At 40.0% G+C, this 19,991-nt stretch overlaps 1 protein-coding gene across 8 annotated transcripts in view; it reads right to left on the minus strand.

Annotated features, from left to right (window-relative positions):
* Positions 1-19,991, minus strand: part of trim2a (tripartite motif containing 2a) — a 167,657-nt gene that overhangs the window by 46,112 nt on the left and 101,554 nt on the right. For 7 of the 8 annotated variants that reach the window (XM_072581596.1, XM_072582393.1, XM_072583962.1 and 4 more), the window contains exon 2: positions 4,527-4,705. In XM_072581596.1, the coding sequence (XP_072437697.1) occupies positions 4,527-4,660 (134 nt within the window). In that variant the 5' untranslated portion in view covers positions 4,661-4,705. Of the gene's footprint in view, positions 1-4,526; positions 4,706-8,862; positions 9,047-19,991 lie in introns of those variants that run through there. The other variant, XM_072583599.1, reaches the window with a different exon arrangement.

Raw genomic sequence — 19,991 nt, forward strand, 5'->3', positions numbered from 1 at the left:
AAATTTTGAATGTTGTAAAGCCATCATTCCTTCTAAACTCTAGAATATTCCCCTCAGGGCCAATAGATTGCACAGAAGCAGTTATTGTTTAAAATGTCCGCATCACATGGGCTATCATGGTGAAGGGAAACTAGAGGGAGCGTTAGTGACAACTTATTATGTACAATATTAATTATCTTACAGCAATGTGAAAATAGAAATTATCTTGAAAATTAGCAACATATTAGTAGGATCTCTAGACAAGTAATACCCATATTTCATTTTTAGTGTAGGACCCAATTTTTTGAGTGGTAACTAGTTTCTGAATGTGACAGACAGGATGTGCATATATTATACAAGCATATATTATATACCTGCATTGTTAAGGTGAATATATCAGTGTGTAATGGCCAGGCTGGAACACAGGAGCAGTAGTTATTCAAACCTATTCTGTAGTTCAGTGGGATCACGTCTGATAGTATGCAATCCCATCCACGTACTTTAATAACTTTGGCTAACAAAGGTCTCTTTCACTCCAATTTAAAGTTCATTGTGCCAACACTTACAGTTACCTTTAGCAAAATGGGGTTATAACACATGTTTCAGGGATTCAGTGCAAGAGTGACCTGCCTCTGGAATACCAGTTCCAAATGAAGCCTAACAAATGGGCCCTGCCACAATGAATTTGCCAAAAAGGTCAAAAATTTTTCTAAAACATCAGTGTAGAGCCAGGAGGAACAGGGCTGATTAGCTCCACCTACATTAAATAATGTGGGTCCTCTTAATCACGACCATTTACCACCTCAATCCAGCCATCCTCCCTTTCCAGTCCACTTCTCCACTTAGCCAATGGATGCGGTGATACTAACAATCATATATCTCTGCAAGGTTTCTGCTTGGAGAAAGTGAGGACTGCAGATGCTGGGGATTAGAGCTTAAAAATGTGTTGCTGGAAAAGCGCTGCAGATCAGGCAGCATCAAAGGAGAAGGAGAATCGACATCTCGGGCCAAGCAGGTGTGCCAAGCAGGCTAAGATAAAAGGTAGGGAGGAGGGACTTGGAGGGGTGTTGGGAGTGCGATAGGTGGAAGGAGGTTAAGGTGAGGGTGATAGGCCGGAGAGGTCGGGAAGAAGATTGCAGGTCAAGAAGGCGGTGCTGAGTCTGAGGGTTGGGACTGAGAAAAGGTGGGGGGAGGGGAAATGAGGAAGCTGGAGAAATCCGCATTCATCCCCTGTGGCTGGAGGGTTCCTAGGCAGAAGATGAGGCGCTCTTCCTCCAGGCGTCGTGTTGCCATGGTCTGGCAATGGAGGCGGCCAAGGACCTGCATGTCCTTGGTGGAGTGGGAGGGGGAGTTAAAGTGTTCAGCCACGGGGCGGTTGGGTTGGTTGGTGCGGGTGTCCCAGAGGTGTTCTCTGAAATGTTCCGCAAGTAGGCGGCCTGTCTCCCCAACGTATAGGGGGCCACATCGGGTGCAGCGGATGCAGTAAATGGTGTGTGTGAAGTTGCAGGTGAATTTCTGATGGATGACCCCCCACCAACCCAACTTCCACTCCCGGCATCTTCCCTTGCAACCGCAAAAAATGCAAAACTTGCGCCCACACCTCCCCTCTCACTTCCCTCCAAGGCCCCAAGGGATCCTTCAATATCCATCAGAAATTTTCTTTGACGTGGCTGCCCTATTCGCATCAATAAACAGTCAAAGAAACACTGGCCTCACTGCTAGACGAACCAAGGGCACAAACACCTGACACAGCACTAACTCCATTAGCAAGGACAGCATCCTCAAACTACTAGACCCGTGCCTCACAACCCACTGCATCTTCAATGACCAGATCTACAAAGAAATCAATGGGATACCCATGGGATCACCAATATCAGGACTCTTAGCAGAAGCAGTGATGCAGGGGTTAGAACGAACAGCCCTTCCCACAGTCCAGCCCAAGCTTTGGGTCCGGTATGTGTATGAGACCTTTGCCATCACAAAACGCAACAAATTAGAAGAAACCCATAATTACAAACAACATTGTTATTGGTAAAAAGTTCACCAAAGAGGAAGAGAACAAATATAGACTCCCCTTCCTATAGATGGGGAAGTAGAATGAAAAGCCAGTGGACAGCTGCTGACCAGCGTCTACAGAACAGTCACACACACTGACTAGATACTCAACCAAAGGAGCAATCATTCCAACGCCCACAAACTGAGCTGCATCAGGACATTATTTAAACGAACCACAACACACTGCAGCACCCAGGAACTAAAAGATGCCAAAGAAAAGCACCTATACAAATGTATTCAGAAACAACGGGCACCCGGCAAGTGCAGTTTGCTGATTCTTACACAACAAACCTAAACAAGACGACAACGCGCTCAGACTCTAGCCAACTTGCCATATACTAAAGATATCTGAGATGATGACCAGGCTATTCTGGCCCCAAGGCATCATGTAGCCCACAAACCTACCATCGCACTGAAACACCTTTTGATGAATCTAAAGAACCCTGTACTAACAACCAGCAGAACGAACATTATATACAAAACACCCTGCAAGGACTGCAACAAACACTACATCGGACAGACGAGCAGGAAACTAGCCAGCAGGATACATGAGCACCAACTAACCACCAAAAGACATGACCAACTATCACTAGTATCCATACACACAGACAAAGGGAGACACAAGTTCAACTGGGACAATACATCCATCCTAGGACAGGCTAAACAAAGAAACGTCCAGGAACTCCTGGAGGCCTGGCATTCAAACCAGGACTCCATTAACAAGCACATTGATTTGGACCCCATTTGCCAACCTCTCAGAAAAAGAACGCGAAGTGATATCACCCACCACAACAGGCCAAGACACAAATAGAAAGTGGGACAGTACACCAGCGCTTCACCAGAGGCTCACTGACGATGTTATCCAGCATGGTGATGAAACCTCGGAGAACAAACCTGCCAGTTCAGTGAGCAAACCTACAACCTGAACCACAACCTAAGCTACAAATCTTCACAAAACTTCAATTATTCCTTAAAGGATTTTCATTTCCACTACCTTGTCCATTAGTCCATTCACATGCCGGCTATTTTGTTTGTGTAGAACTTCCTGACATCAGATCCCTATTTGCTTTCTAATAGTTTAACCTTGCCGTCCTTTTACAGTTTACTTTGCAACGGTATTCCATATTTACCTTTGGTATACTATTTGTGATCTTATGCATCTCTATAAAGTCATCTCACAATTATTTGCAAGACCAGGTTTTTGTTCCCTGGAAAGGGTGGTACCTTTTCGATTTGGAGATGCCGGTGTCGGACTGGGGTGCACAAAGTTAAAAATCACACAACACCAGGTTATAGTCCAACAGGTTTAATTGGAAGCACTAACTTTCAGACAACCACCTGATGAAGGAGCAGCGCTCTGAAAGCTAGTGCTTCCAAATAAACCTGTTGGACTATAACCTGGTGTTGTGTGATTTTTAACTTTGTACCTTTACTGCAGCCATGGGCAAGTAGAAGATTCTCATATTTCTCACAGAGTTGCACCATGAACCTTTTTGCTTGAACCTTGAATTGTTCATAACTTTTTCAATCTAATAATGAGCTTTAAAATATAATGCTGTAAAACTACAGAGTAGATCAGCAGGCAGTTTTAGTTGTTTGACTGAGAAGCCAAATAGCTCTGTAAATCTACATTGCCACATTTCAACTATATTGTACAATTCCACAAAGGCCAAATTTGAGAATCTGACCTTTTAAAAGAAAATAGTTTTATAATAAAATGCAAAATTTGTGATACAAGTTATCAATCTTGTGGAAATTCTACAGTGCATCTGTATTTTAGTTCTTCAGCAGCAGACTGTCACTTGGGTAGGTCTCTGTGGATACAGTGCTGATAGAAGAGACTCATCAGCAGTAATGCTGTGCTTTGATGTTGGAATTTACAGTCTAACAAACATATTTTTGCCTACCATTGGGAAAGCCAGTGACTGGTTGCTGGAGTACATGCTATACAGTATAATGTCACCTTGTGTAGTGTTCTCAAGAAATCGGCCCAGTGTTAGGTAACTACAAATCTGTGTTGGTGTTAACAGACTGAAAAAGAATATGTATAGCCATGTCCTCTTTTCCTGGAAACCGGACTCTAGGCAGATATCTGACACCTTGTATTAAACCACTTTAATGGAAGAAACAAGAGATTCAGGGGTCACAAAGGTTCATTCATGAAACAAAGAGGAAGCCTTCGTTACACAGAACACTGAAGTACATTCATCTCGTCCATTGATCCAGCAAAGATGTTTCGCATTACTCCCTTACTAAAGGCTCCATGTGTGACTTCCATCAATATCAAGTTCCAATAACTCTGCTGCTCAGAAAGGAAATAAGTAAAAGGTCAGAGTCTGATCGGGTTAACACAAATTATATGGACCAACAAAGGAGAGACAGTCATTTTGAAACAGTACTTCATTTCTTGCATCTTTTGAAGGTAATACAAAATATTAAAAAAGCAAAGTCTTTGGTGAAACTTCAATCACGTTAGGAAAGAGGTTACCTACCTCTCACAAAAGGTGTGAAGGCAGGGAAGAACTTTAGGAATTTTGTAACGATCCAGACAGATGCTGCAGATCAGAAACTGTTTGTCGATCTGACGTACCACAGGACTGGTAATGGTCGAGCTGTCACTGGCCATCCTAAAGCACTGACATATAGGTCCAGTTTGCCCTCACCCAGCACACTGAAAGAAGAGGAGAGGCAAAGAAACAATAGAAATTAACTTTTTAAAAAGTTAAAAACAAAGTTAACTCGCAGCTTAGTTCATGGATTTGCTTAAATTGTCACAACTACAAATCCAATAAAATCTTCTATTGAACAGATAAAACATATCATGATGTTAGTGGATTTTGAACAATACAACAGTCTGTGTAGGTTAACCAAGGAGAAATAATTTCATCAATGAGCCACACTTGTCAGTCTACCACAATTGATAGCTAACTAAATTACTACTACAATCTAACCGCACAAATATTAAAGAAATTGAGTCATAAGCCACCAGAATTTAATGTGATAAACAGTGTATTGTAGCAAATAGTAAGCTATTATGCTGAATAACAGATTATGAAGCAGTTTACTTCAAGTCCATTTAGTGCTAGAGAATGCATTTTAACCCGACAAGTTGATGTGTTCAGTCTGCAAACATATTATTCTGTAACTGAAGAGTAACAAAGGCCTCTCCAACATGTTTACCAAAGCTCCCACACATTCACTCACCCCTTCCTCCTCCTTGAATCACGACAGAGCTCCCTCCCAGTGTCATCACCTCCTCCCTGCCAGCCTCAATCTTCAATTAATCATTTTCTGCCATTTCTGCCACTCCCAGCATGATCTCACTGAAACATATTTGCCCCTTACCTTGGGTTTCAGAATACTCTAGGGACTGTTCCCTCCATAATACTCTAGTCCACTTCACTATTCCCCAACATTGTGTAGGTCCTTTAGATGGCAGTTGTCCATGCAAACCTGGCTTTTTACCTTCTCTCTCCTCTCTGTTCAGGTCCTCAAACACTCGTTCCATATGAAACAACAATTTGCAAGTATTATTTTGAATTCATTTTTCTGTATTTGTTGCTGATGATGTGGGCTCCTCTACACCAAGGAGATCAAACACTGATCGGGTAAACTGTGATATTGTAAATTTGTGGTAAATCCCCAGCAGTTCACAAACATGGGCCAAGTTGCCATTGGCCTGTCATTTTAATTCTTCATCTTGCTGCCACGCTGATCCCTCTGCTCTTGGCCAACTGCACTTTTCCAATGAAGCCCAATGTGTGCTTGAGGAACAGTGCCCCAAATTTCAAATGGGCCCCTTTTAGTTTATAGCTGACCAGACTCAACATGGAGTTCACTTATTTCAGAGTGTACACTCTGTCTCTGCCCAATTTATTTTCTTTATACAGTTTTTCTCTTATTTTCATTTCCACTTATTGACTGGGACACAGCTTTCATTTCTTGGTTCCTTTCCTTGGTCCATCATTATTCCTGTTTGTAAGACCGTCTTCCACCCTATCACAAATCTTCCTATAGTCCTTGTTCATCCCTGCTTACTGAAAACCTGTTACATATCTAACTATCCCCCGTTCTGATGAGAGGTCACAAACTGGAAAATGAACTCTTGTTTCCCTCTCCACGAATGCTGTCTGAGAGTATTTTAAGCATCTTTTTTGTTTGTTTAATCAAAAAGAGATTTGATTTAACTTAAGCCCAGAGTTCTCACATACAATACAGGGATTTAGTACATTCCAACACCTCACTGCTCAGTGATAGAATCTTTCTGCATGCAGTGATCTTTCTCAATTTTGCCTTTCACAACAGAAAAACGAAGTTCCTGCAGATGGACGCATGTAAACTTTAGCAGAGGGTATTGTGCCCACTCAGTATTGCGCCCACTCAGTATTGCAGAAGTGAACAGGCAATACAAAGGCAGTGATCACCCCATCCAAAGAAATTATTACTGTTCGCCCTATATCATAATAAATATTTGGAGCTCCTTTTTGAGAGCCTCTACTCAATAAACACTGACCTTCAATAAATTAAGTTGAAGAAGTTCTGGTCAACCACGATAAGTGAGTGTCACCACCACAACTGGCCCAATTAAGAGTATAGGAGGCATGCCAAGAGTATGTTGTATCAACCTGGTGATGCTACAACACAGGACTTCTTGCATGCCAAGCAGTGTAAGCAACATAATATAGTCAGAGTTAAACAATGCCACAGTCCTGCCGTATCCAGTCATGAGTTGTGGTGGACAATGTTTTGGTTGTGTCAGGTTCATCATGTTTTCTGAAGGGTTTCTGGCCATGCCTTAACAAACTCGCCTCATTAACTGCATGGCACCGATGTCATCTCATTATAGCCTGTTACTAAGAGCCATTCTCGGACCAACTTGCCACTGCTGAGAGTTTGCCATAAGTGTCTGCCAATGCTAGCACCTTTAAAAGTCATTACAGCATTTGGGACAAGAACAGTTAGTCCAGGACTGCCCTGCATTTTTCAGGGTATTTGCCCTGGACATGAGAGACAAGGGAAATTTGGTATCCTGCATTTTGGGGGCAGAGACCTGGAGATCCTGCTAAATGGGTGATGCATTCCTACAGTGCAGACCACCACATGTAACTGAGTGACCATTTCCAAGCTCCTTGACTGGCATCAGAGGCTGCACTTAACTTGACTGAGGACTGCTGACAAACATACTGGATTTGTATTTGTGCTAAATAGCACAGCATATGTCATGAGGGAACTTAGAAGCTTGCATATGTTGTATCCCCCCACTCCATGGACAGGGGCAATCTGGCCAGTATCCATGAGCCATGTCCTGAGATGCTGGTGCCTGGTATCCAATACAGAGGTCTTGGAAGAGGCAGTTCGTCAAAGTCACTAGGTAAGCCCCTGAATTCAAGTCAAGAATTCTCAGCATCTAGTTTGCTCACTGGATTTGATAAAATAGGAAACTTCATATTAATAAGGTGAGATGTGCCATTAAGAAGGTTATTAACCAGGAATAATCCCATTGAATAGGCAACTTGCCACTCCCTCATGAGAGTCTTACCTTGACACTCAGAACCCATTTAAAAGATGTAGTGAGTTGCTCTCAAAGTTAAGATAGGCCTTGCTGGACTTCTCACCCAAGACTGCCACATTTCTCATCATAGCCCACATCATTCAAATCTCTGAATCTCCACTCCAGATAAATGAAACTGCTTTATTCCTTCATTGGTTATTTTGAGTGTAGAAATTATCTATGTCATTCTGTTCAATTCTGCATTACATATTTGTCACTTTGGTCATTGAACTGAAAATTAAGAAATACCTTGTGCCTTTTAGAGATTAATTTTTCACAATATGCCATATTTTCCACCATTCCCGAATTAATTATAAAGGGGAATAAAATTACTTCATGTTTGCTTCTTTCTTTTGATAAAACTAGCAAACAAAGTGAAATTTGTTAAACAAGAAAAATTTGTTCCAATTCATCTTAATATTTTATTTAGTAATTTATTAGTGATGAAATTTATAATAAATTATTTTCACATTGAGGGGAAATTTTTAAAGATAGCACCTTGGATTTTGAGATGAGGATTTTGGCACTTCTTCTGGAAGCCAGTGATTAAAAGTAAAGCATTTTGTGTTTGTTGGCTTAAAAAAAGGGTTATATTAAGTTCATTGTGATTGTTTGCCTTCTGGTCATTCATCAGGCTGGACTTGAAACTGGCAAATAACTGGAAATCCAGACAAAATTAACCAACATGCAATTTGCCTCCATACTCATATTGATTTGAATTAAATTCAGTTTCTACTAAAGACTATCCAATCCAAGCAAGAGGCTTAATAAGTAATTATTACTGGGGCTGCATGTAAGGTATAAAAATTGGCACTCCCACAGCAGTGATACATACTGAAAAAATTAAATAGGCACAACAAGAGCCACAATTCTTATTTAATGCTGAATCATAACACACAAAGTGAAGCAAATTGATTCTGACTACAAGAGAATAATATACTAATTCAGACTCTGATTTAGAATCAGACATACAAAACACACTTAGCTATTTTCAATTCCCAGTTACCCTTACCTGGCTTCCCTCCCTGCAAAACAACATGCAGGAATTGTGCTGGAGAGTCAGCAGTGATTTATTATTCACCAATAACAGATCAGACCTACCCTTAATTCTCAGAATCACATCATTCAAGAAAAGAGTCCAGTACTTTGCAATCATCAAATAACTTCGAGCTCTTTTAGATAGCCGTTAGCCACAAGGTCTTGTTTCCAGTTATTGTGGAGTTTAATATATATTTCAGGCAATGACATGCAGTTTACTATCTGAAGTATAATCCTACCATAGTACTGCAAAGACATGTCTCGCTGCACGTAGTGATGTTCCATGTAGAGGACAGAGAAGGGAAGAAATAAACCAATGGAAACAGAAAAGTGGTGACCCTATTATCTGCTATGGCAATAACAGTTCTAAGTCTGTAAAAAACAGTGTTTTACTGGCCAGGGAAGACCCAGCAGAATTGAAACAAAATCAATTTTATTTAGTACATGTTTCTTGCTCTGTGCTAGGAGACTGCAGCAGATCAGGCAAAGTATGCTGGGATTGGGATGCAGTAGTCAGCCGCGATGAGATTTGCTGGTTTGCTGTAAATCATCAATCAGTACTCTTAAAGCTCCACCAAATCACGGAATTAGATCAATGGGATGCTATTATGGACTAAAATAACAAAGCTCTTATGGACATAGCTGCTGTGGTACATCTATCACATTTCAACTGATCTTTTATATAAATACTTTACAAAGGAATGGGTTTGGGAGAACAATAGAATGTGCAATTCTTTGTTTTACGGCAACCACAAACAGAGAAAATGATTTAGAAAAAACTTTAATCCAGGGCTGTTAATGAATAATGTACTGCTGTGACCTACTTTTAGTCCTAATCTGCCTGTATTTTCATGAAATGCTCAATATGTCATTCTCCTACAATCTGCAATCTATTTTGTATTCCAGTTTTCTACTTAAAGCTTCTCGATCCCAACCTGCAAACACAGTTGAATTTTTACATTGAATCTGTATCTGATAGGCTCTTTAAGCAATCTTTGTGACAGCCAAGTAGGAAAATTAACATCTGATTGATTTCAACTTTTAAAGCTTGTTCGTTTTATCTCTACAGTTTGTTCAGTTTATACTTTTCTCATTTCAGAATCTTTGCTTTCTTTCAGAATACTCCCTCCTTCATTTTCTTGGATTGGATTTCTTGCTGTTTCATCTGGATTTGTAAAGCCAAATGCCTTTGATAAAATGCTCCATGACAGAAGATTTTTTTCTCAATAAAATAGAATTCAATAGAAAACAGGTACCATTATGATTAACATGTCTGTCAAATGTAGATCTTGTAAAGCTGCATCTAAATCAGATGGGAGGTGGTGACAAAGCATTAATGTCATTAACCTTGCAGTTCAGAGCGTCAGGCTAATGTTCTAGGGAATTGGCGTTGAATCCCACAATGGCAGATGGTGAAATTTGAACTCAAAAGAAAAGCTTGTCTAATAGTGACCCCTTTAATAATAGTCATAAAATCCTCTCAGGTTTGATATCTTCCTTGGGGAATGAAGTCTGTCATCCTTACCTGGTCTAGCCCACAACACACTAGTTGACTCTTAACTGCCCTCTGAGCAATTAGGAATGAGCCATAAACGCAGGTCTAACCAGCAATTCCCACATCCCATGAATGAATAAAATAACTCAGGCATTGCTATCTCTGATTGAATACACTGATCTAACAGTGTTTAATGGGTCACTGCAGTGGAAGGTAAAAGAAGTGTTAATGTAGCAGCTGTAGAGAAAGAGCTGCCATTGAACTGGCACTAATATGGTCCAATGTAAAATTGCCACAATAACAGCCAGTACATATTCAGATGTGTCCTGTCTCCAATTGGAATACCGGTTTTTGATGATTCAATAATTAATGAGCTGAATAAGCACAAAACCATTCAGAAGTCTGTCTGAGGTGGGTCGATATTTTTTATTCTATCTTGTGTTACAATCCTCCTCTCTGCATTACCCCCTCACTGTATTGATGAAAGGATATGATACAGTTTTCTTTTCTTTCTAATGCCCCCTCCATCATAACAATAACAGATTTCAGCTCTTTTAAGATTCTCGTGCCTAATGCCACTGAATCCTGCCAGGGCTGAAACACACTGCTCTGATCCATCATTCTTTTATTTGCCTCCATCACCAAACTTAATATTCTGTTGCATTGATATTACTGTACCAACCTCCCAATTACAGTACACAGTGATACTGTTCACAACCCCTGTGGTCTGTTCAGTCAGATAGAACAATTTGTGATCTTAACTCCGACAGACTGTTACCATGGCAACTCACATGCTTGTTGGGAAAGGCGCCGCTGCGGTTACTGTGAGGTCACATGACCAGACAATGCGGCTTCATTCAGAAAGATGTGTTCCACACTTAATCTTTGCTTTTAATAATTTCCAAAATACGTATACCACTCAAAATCAATACCAGACTTACATTTGATACTGGTTACACGCAGGCAATTTTCCAAACCCGTTCTAAATTTTAAACTGAACACATTTCAAACTACTACAGAATAATACACAGCCATGGATTATGGATAGCTCCATGATGATTCCTGTCAGGCCTCCAAAATGTGTAGCAGTGCATCAACAATTACAGTACTAAAGAATGCATTTTCTTTTTCGGTTAGCTCAGTTGGCTGGGCGGCTGGTTTGGGATGCAGAGTGATGCCACCAACACAGGTTCAATTCCATTACCAGCTGAGCTCACAGTGAAGGTCCCACCTTCTCAACTACACCCCTCAGAGTCCGATAACATTTCATGTTCATCAATTTTAATTCATATTATTTCAACAGAAACCTACAGAATCTGTAGACCACTTCTTGAGCCGATGTGGAGAAAAGGGCTCGCATTATAAGTTAGCAAACAAATTTGTTCAGTTGTTCATTGCATTCACTTCCATGGAAGTGTTCTGGAAAGAGATTTTAGACAAACTAAAGACTTACAGCATTGAATAGCAAGTGAAGGATGGATGTGAATATGAGATGATCCTCACAAGTCAGTAAAGCTTACAGATCCTAAGCACAAACTCAACACCGTTGACACAAAACACTAAAACACTCAAAGAAAGCAAGGCATGTAAAAGGTGTGACCTTTCTGCATGCATAAAGGAAATGCCCAGCTTTCAATCAATTTTTTAAAGCAATTGGCAGAAAAGGCCATTGGCAGCGGCAGTTCACTAGTGCAACGGCTGATGTAATTAATGACAAAGAGCCATGCACTGATGCAATTAGACCACACGCAAGAAGTACCTTACTGCAACAATAAAAGCCATCTAGTCCCCACCAGAAAACTGTGTCAGTTCACAGGAACATCTAGAGCAATATACAAAGAAACAGATCACCTTTGGCAGGAGCAGCTGAAACTTCGGAGATAAAAATAGAAATTGCTGGAAAAAGTCAGCAGTTCTGCACTTAATCAGAGGTAAAGTTTTGGGTCAAGTGACTGTTCCTCAGAACTCAGAGTTGACTCTGATTCCTCTCCACAGATGCCGTCAGACCTAGCAGTTTTTACTTTTGTCTCTGATTTACAGCATACACAATTCTTTCAGATTTTACTGAAACTTCAGCTTGAGTTCAAAGCAATGCTGGAGAAAATGACAGACTTAAAAACTTACTTAGAGATACACAGCACACATAAGAGAAGTCACCCATGAGACAGTATCTTCAGAAATAAAAGCCAGTAATCATTCTGTCATGAAAAATTTCCAGCAAGACAAAACCTAAACCAAATCACCACTGAAGCAATAAGTGTACAGGCTTCTAAGAAAGCCAAAAACAAAATTAGAACTGGACAGTTATTAAAGCAGGTTATCCAGGAGAAAATATACTGGATAAAGAGAAAGCTAATAATTCAGACTGTGAAATAGAAGCTTCAAAAACTGGACAAAGTTAAAAATCACACAACACCAGATTATCGTCCAACAGGTTTATTTGGAAGCACTAGCTTTCAGAGTGCTGCTCCTTCATCAGGTGGTTGTGGAGTAGAAGATCATAGGACACAGAATTTATAGCAAAATACGATCTTATATGCCACAATCACCTGGTGAAGGAGCAGCGCTCTGAAAGCTAGTGCTTCCAAATAAACCTGTTGGACTATAACCTGGTGTTGTGGGATTTTTAACTTTGTACACCCCAGTCCAACACCAGCATCTCCAAATCAAAATCTGGAGCAACACTTAATGAACAAAATGATAAATGGCAAGAAGATTTGAATCAATCAATCAATCTCTCTCTAGGAAAAAGAGTCAGTGGTGAATCTGGAGCAAACTTTGGCTGTCAGATAAGCAACTTCCTTTTGGAAACGATGTCCGTTGTCTTTTACTTTGTGTTTAAAGGGTTCCTAGAGGAGTTGGGAGGTCATGTTGTGACTGTAACATGACATTGGTTAGGCTATTTTTGGAATATTACATTCAATTCTGGTCTCCCTGCATCTTCCTGTAAAAGATGTTGTGAAACTTGAAAGGGTTCAGAAAAAATTTACTAGGATGTTGCCAGGGTTGTAGGGTTTGAGTTATAGGGAGAGGCTGAATAGGCTGGATCTATTTTCTATGGAGCGTTGGAAGCTAAGATGTGACTTTCTAGAGATTTTTTAAAAATCATGAGGGGGCATGGATAGTGTGAATAGCCATGGTCTTTTTTGCATAGTACCTCCCCCAAGACTAGAGGGCATAGTTTTATGGTGAGGGAGAAAGATTTACAAGGGATCAAAGGGGCAACTTTTTCATGCAAAAGGTAATGCATGTATGGAATGAGCTGCAGAGGAAGTGGCAGAGGTTGGTACAATTGCAACATTTAAAAGGCATCTGGCTGAGTACATGAATAGGAAGGAAGGGTTTATATGGATAGGGCGCGATTGACTTGGACTGAAGGGTCAGTTTCCTTGCTGTACATCTCTTTGACTGTGTGCTGTGCAAATGTGCTGCAACTCTACCTTGTTGTTAGTCTGCTTTGTATTTGCAAGTTGCACACACAAGAATCAGTTATAATGTCTGCTTTGTAACTTGTAATGTGGTTTATTGTTTTAAGTAAACCAACCCACGGAGTTAAATAATCCCTGATGAGTGATTTATTATTAGATCATTATAATTTACCGTGACTCTTGGTATATCAGTACCTCACAGGTTAAGCAAGGCAGTGTTGTGCTCATGGGTGACAATGGCAAATCATGCAGGAGCATGAGCTAACTCTGCCTGCACTGAAAAGTGTATTAAACATTACCTGGGACTTCTGTTCGGTTAGTACATACGTTCCGATACATAGTGATAGAACTATGTTTACCATAAATACATAACATTCAAATTGTATAATTAGAGCAGATTTTTGAACATCTCCTAAAGGTAACATAGCAACAAAGGGTAAAATATGCTAAATATTTTAGAGTAGTATGAATAAACAGCAATGTCAGTCTTGATATTACACCATGATATTGGCAAATAAATACTTCATACATTAATATAAAAGCCTTTAGGCACTTTCATTAATATCTGAAATAAGCATCTCTTTTCAACTTGGAGAACAGGATTGATCTGGATGTGAGTATACTGATTTACATTAGTCACTGGGGAAGGAAGACTCATTTGAAGATCGATCCAAAGCTGACAAAGAACAGACTGAGCTATTTTTATCTAAGCAAGTGGGTTAACAAGTCTAGCAATAATTAAAAGTACAGCATTTCACTTCATTTTTAAAAAAGGGAGAAAGGGTTTGAGATTATGCTGAAATTATGAGTGTAACTTCAACATGAGCTTAAAACACAATATCCACTAGCCTCTCCACTGGGACACACACAGAAAATTGCAGCCTCTCCCTGCTGGATGCAGGGGTGGGCTGCACAGACTCTGTGCATTATGACTGTGTCAAAGTTTAGTTAAAAATAAGAGATGAAAAACACCCTCTAGATTCCAAATTTCACAACCCCACCCTCGCCACATATGCCCCATGCCTATCCATACCAACCCATAGTGTCTCATCCCCTCCATGCCAAACTACTGTTCTATGCCAATTCCCAATGGCCCTTTTAATGACTCCTAAACTAACTCATGCCAACCCTTTGCCCTTACACCCACCATACCAATTCACCTTCAATACATCTTAGTATCTATGCAGATATTGGACAAAATAAGGTAATATTTAATAAAGTTGTAAGTGAGTATTACAGACTGCACTATATTTTTAAAAATCATTCACAAAAAGACCAATTTGCTACATTTACATTGCTAAAAGGAGATAGGAAGTTGCAGATATTTTTTGTGTTGCACTCATCAGAATTAGGACTCAAGAAACACACTGGAACACAGAGACACCATTTTATAAAAAATGAGAAGTGAATGTTGATTGGTTGGGACATCATTGCCATGGAGATGCAGCACGAGCTGTTAATTGTCAATCTTAATTCAGGTAACAGCCATGTAGGTTCTGATTGGTCAGGCTGTTGACATGGGGATGGAGCAGTGATTGGCTGTCACAATAACCCTCTTTTTTGAAAAAAATTGCAATGTATGTATAAATTCTTTTTGCCTACATTAAACAGGATGCTATGTATTAATACACAAAGCCTCTAGCACATGCAAATGCATCAGGCTGCAAGCCTGAACAGACTACTATGACCACTCGGACTCATAACAGCACACAAACCAACAGCCATTCTCAGACAACAACTCACCAGGACAAAGGACCCAATAACCAGCATGAGCAAAACCAACGTAGTGTACAAAATCCCATGCAAGGACTGCACAAAACACTACATAGGACAAACAGGAAGACAGTGAACGATCCGTATCCATGAACACCAACTAGCCACGAAATGACATGACCAGCTATCCTTAGTAGCCACACACACAGACGACAAGCAACATGAGTTCGACTGGGACAACACTACCATTATAGGACAAGCCAAACAGAGAACAGCCAGGGAATTCCTAGAGGCATGGCACTCATCCACAGATTCAATCAATAAGAACATCGACCTGGACCCAATATACCGGCCACTGCAGCGGACAGCTGGAACTGACAACCGGAAGCGGCAGATTCAAACCACTATAAATGCCGGAGGAAAGATCACAGAAGTGCTTCACAGGAGGCTCCCAAGTACTGAGGATGTCACCTAGACAGGGGACGTAACGTCGGCAACATAAATTCCCAGCTCGGCGAACAGAACCACAACAACGAGCACCCGAGCTACAAGTCTTCTCACAAACTTTGAAGTTATCTTAAATTTTTTTCCAGTGTCTTAATTAGCGGAGTCTGAATTACTTAATAAAAGATCTTCAACAGAAGAATCACATCCAATGGTGGATATACTTTTCTGAGGCTTCTAGATTTCTAGTCCCCCGCCCTCACCCCCCCAATACCACTCCCTAACCATCACCCCATTGGGATGGCAGAATCCAAGGTCCTTGTCGACTTCCTTCTTCTTTCACTAATAGAACAGGCAGCAGACCGCTAGGCACAGAAGGTACATAAACACACACACACCTCCGAACTTATTAGCTATTGTAAAACAAATACAAAATCAACTCACTTAAAGACAACTGCTTCCAAATACTTGTATTAAATGAAAAGCAAACAGTAGGTGCACAATTAAAACAAAATCACACAATATTAGGTTATAGTCCAACAGGTTTATTTGGAAGCACTAGCTTTCAGAGCGCCGCTCTTTCAACAGGTGATTGTGGAGTATAAGATCGTAAGACACAGTATTTATAGCAAAAGTGTACAGTGTGATGCAACTGGAATTATATATTGAATAACACCTGGATTGTTTGTTAAGTCTCTCATCTTTTAGAATGACCATGTTAGTTTCAGTTCTTTCAAATGTAAATCGTAGAACTCTTTTAAAAGCTACATTCTCAAGTGAACTTTAACAATTGGTGTCATGTCAGCCCAGATAATGCAGTGAAGGTGTGAGCTGCCCTGTGTGAGACTGTCTGTGTTACAATGCTCAGACTGATTCTAATCTAAAAAAATGGATTTACAGAATCGTACATGGATTTATGCTGTTTTTGAGCGAAGTAAAATGCACAGACAGTCTCACAGGGAGCTAACACCTTCAATACCTTATCTGGGCCGACATGACATCAATTGTTAAAGTTCTCTGTTTAACCATCAATAAACAGTTGATTTGGACTCCATTTACCAACCTCTGAGAAAAAGAACCGGAAATAATATCACGCACTGTAAGACACCAGAGGCTCACTGATGATGTTACCCAGCATGGTGACAAAATGTCTGAGAACAAACCTTCCAGCTCAGCAAGCAAATTTACAACCTGAACCACAATCTGAGCTACAAATCTTCACAAAAAATAAAAGAAATGTGTATGTTAGCTCTTATTATATTCCAAGCAGCATGTAAGAGTAAATACATTCTCCTACAATTATAGAGGCATTGGAGAGGCCACAATTGAAATCCTGTCTCCCACCCGAAGGAAAGGCATACAAGAGAGTACAACAAAAGTTCAATAGACTTAATTCCTGAAAAGAGGGGATTGTCTTGTGAGAAAAGATTGAATAAACAATGCCCATATTCCTTTGAGTTCAGAAGAACGGGAGATGATCTAATTGAAACACGAAAATTCCCGAGAGCTTGACAAAATAGCTGCTGAGAAAATGTTTCCTTGGACCGGGGAGTCTAGAACATAGGGTTCACAATCTTGTAGTGGCAGGGAAACCACTCAGGACTGAGACAAGGAGAAATTACTTCATTCAAAAGGATTGTGATTTTCCCAGAGAGCTGTGGATGCTTCATTATTTAATTTACTCATGATGTGGTTTGGTGGATTGTTTTGGGTGCGGGGATAGAAGAGTATTATATAGGGTATGTTAGGGGTAATGGGATAATGCTGGAGGGTGGAGTTGAGCTGGAAGATCAGATATGATCTTGATTGATAACAGAGCAGGTTGAAGGGCCAGGTGAGCTATCCAGCTCCCATTTTTTATAACTTATCTGTCCTCATGTTTAAATAAATAATTTGTGCACTTGTGTATGATCACATTGTAGATGAAAAATGCTACATGACTGTTTTGTCTCATCAACATTTCTCAAATTTTCAATTAAAGTGGTGCCCATTTAGAAGATGGAGCACTATTCAAGACAGCTGCACCACCTTCTCTGTCATTTTGCAAAATGGAAATCATGATCTTTTACAGGAATAACCAAGGAGAATGGTAATTAAGTTATCTTTCACACTTTCCGTCCTCAATTGCAGTGTTTCCCAGAATTTGTCTGTGGCAGTTCAGCCATCTGCACCGAGCACAAAGAGACGCCCTCAACAGCTGTTCTCATTGACTGTAAAAGACTCATTTCAATTTCACAGAATTCATAGCCCCTTGCAATTACTACTAGAAAGAACTTGATTTCTCATGCCTTTAATTACTTTTATTACAAATTACAAAATATGTATTGTAAGAAAACTTAACCCAAAGTTCAAGGTCATTTCAGTCCTTTTCAGACCCTCGTTTTAGAGTTGAGGTATTGAAATGAATTCCCTGAGCAGCAAGGAGTTAACCTTTTAGCCACCAGTTTTTAATGCGATTCAAATTAAAATACCGAGTTAAATAAATCAGAATCTAAACAGTTCAGCATTCCATGCAGTAATTGTGCTTTGATCATATTTCAGGTATTCAGCAATTCTTACAGCATCAGGAGGTGTGTTAGTTTCATTAATTTAGCATGTTGAGTTCCTAATCTTAGTTAGGTTACCAAACACAGAGCCACAGAATGCTGCATTGCTTAGAAATTAAAGTCAACAATAAGGTTTATGAAATTCTGATTTGATGCAAATGTAAAGTGCAAAATAATTCTTTTGAATACATTTCATCCAAGAATAAAATGTGAGAGGTAGCTGTGCAGGACTGATGGAACTGATAGCAGTGAATGCCCCTTCTCTACTCGGAGAACATTTCACCATCGTATTCCATTGTGAGTTCCACACAAACTGAAAGCATTGAGGCAGCCAACAACATGGTGGTGGATCAGATCAACTTATATAAATGAGTGCTTTCTCACCAATGATACCCTATCGTTCTAGACTCTATTCTGTTGGCCTTGAACTCCCACTCCATTAAAGATGTGTATTCATGAGTAGCTTATTGATAATGAGATTGATACCACTCTGTAATCTTTCCACTTCATAGGAAATAATATCCTGCACAACCTCCATGGAGAGTTCATTGTTTCCTTGACAGACTTCCAGGTTGCCTGAACGAGCCACTACCACAGGCCAATCAGTAATGTGAAGCCCAGTATAAATTCAGGCCCTTAAAGCCATCAGTGACTAGGCTGAGGTCAGATCAAATGGATTTCCTAACCCACTATGACAGAATCTGCCATGTCCCCAAGGCCTGACCCTAGAACTGGTATTTGAGTTTGATACCTCTTAAAAGTGTGTTACAGTAAGCTTCAGAACTTTAACTATTCATGGATTGAAAGAAACAGCAACAACTCTGTCTGGAACAAACTGTTAAGAGACAAAGTCAAACTCTTACACAGAAATTGAAAGCAATTAGTCAGCCAGGTGAAGCTACTTAAACAAAGCTGTTTTAACAACTATTTGATAAATGGCTACCTTATGCCACTAGGACAGATGACTGCCCTGCAGATAAATTTAAGGAGTAAATCACAGAAAAGCTGTGTCTTCAAACAGACAGTCAATGCTGAATGTGACAAGGAAGCTACTTCTGATACAAGGCAATCTGCAGACTTGATGGTTCCAGAGGAGTAGTCAATATTTTGGATGAAAGAATCATCAATAATGTCACACAACAAACTTGAAGGAGAGAAAGTTGTATAAAACTTTGACTCCAGGACTCTTTAACAGCAGAATTTCAAAGAACACTGCACAAGGATCAAATCTTGGTCATCTCGAGACAGTGTTGGTTGGGAGTGTAGCTAAATTCCACCTTGATCGGGTTGGGTTGTGAGGCTTAACTTGTTTACTTGAGGGGTCATTTGGTTGCTACATGCAATGAAGTTTAAATCATTATGTCAGTACTTGATTGTAAGATTTCTTAATATGTAGCCAAAATTAAAGGTAACTAGTGGTAACTTACCAACCAAAGCAACAAACTGGACAGCTTGCATATCTGCTGTCATTCTGCTTCATTCACATCACCTTGAGGTCTTTATTCAAGGCAGACTCTCTACCATTGATAGAAATACAATGTCTCCATAGTTCAACTTCCCGAGTATCGTGCAACAATTGATAAATTTTGGTAAATCGAAAGATTAAGCACATATCACTGTGAAGATCCATGGTGGACCAGAGATTGGGAGAAATTTAGAAACCAATGAGAGTTGAGTAAAAGTATAGTAAAGATGGAGGAGCTACAATATAAGAATAAACATGTGAGAAAAATAGAAATTGA

Source organism: Chiloscyllium punctatum, chromosome 1 (assembly GCF_047496795.1).
Source record: "Chiloscyllium punctatum isolate Juve2018m chromosome 1, sChiPun1.3, whole genome shotgun sequence".
In the NCBI taxonomy this organism is placed as follows: Eukaryota; Metazoa; Chordata; class Chondrichthyes; order Orectolobiformes; family Hemiscylliidae; genus Chiloscyllium; species Chiloscyllium punctatum.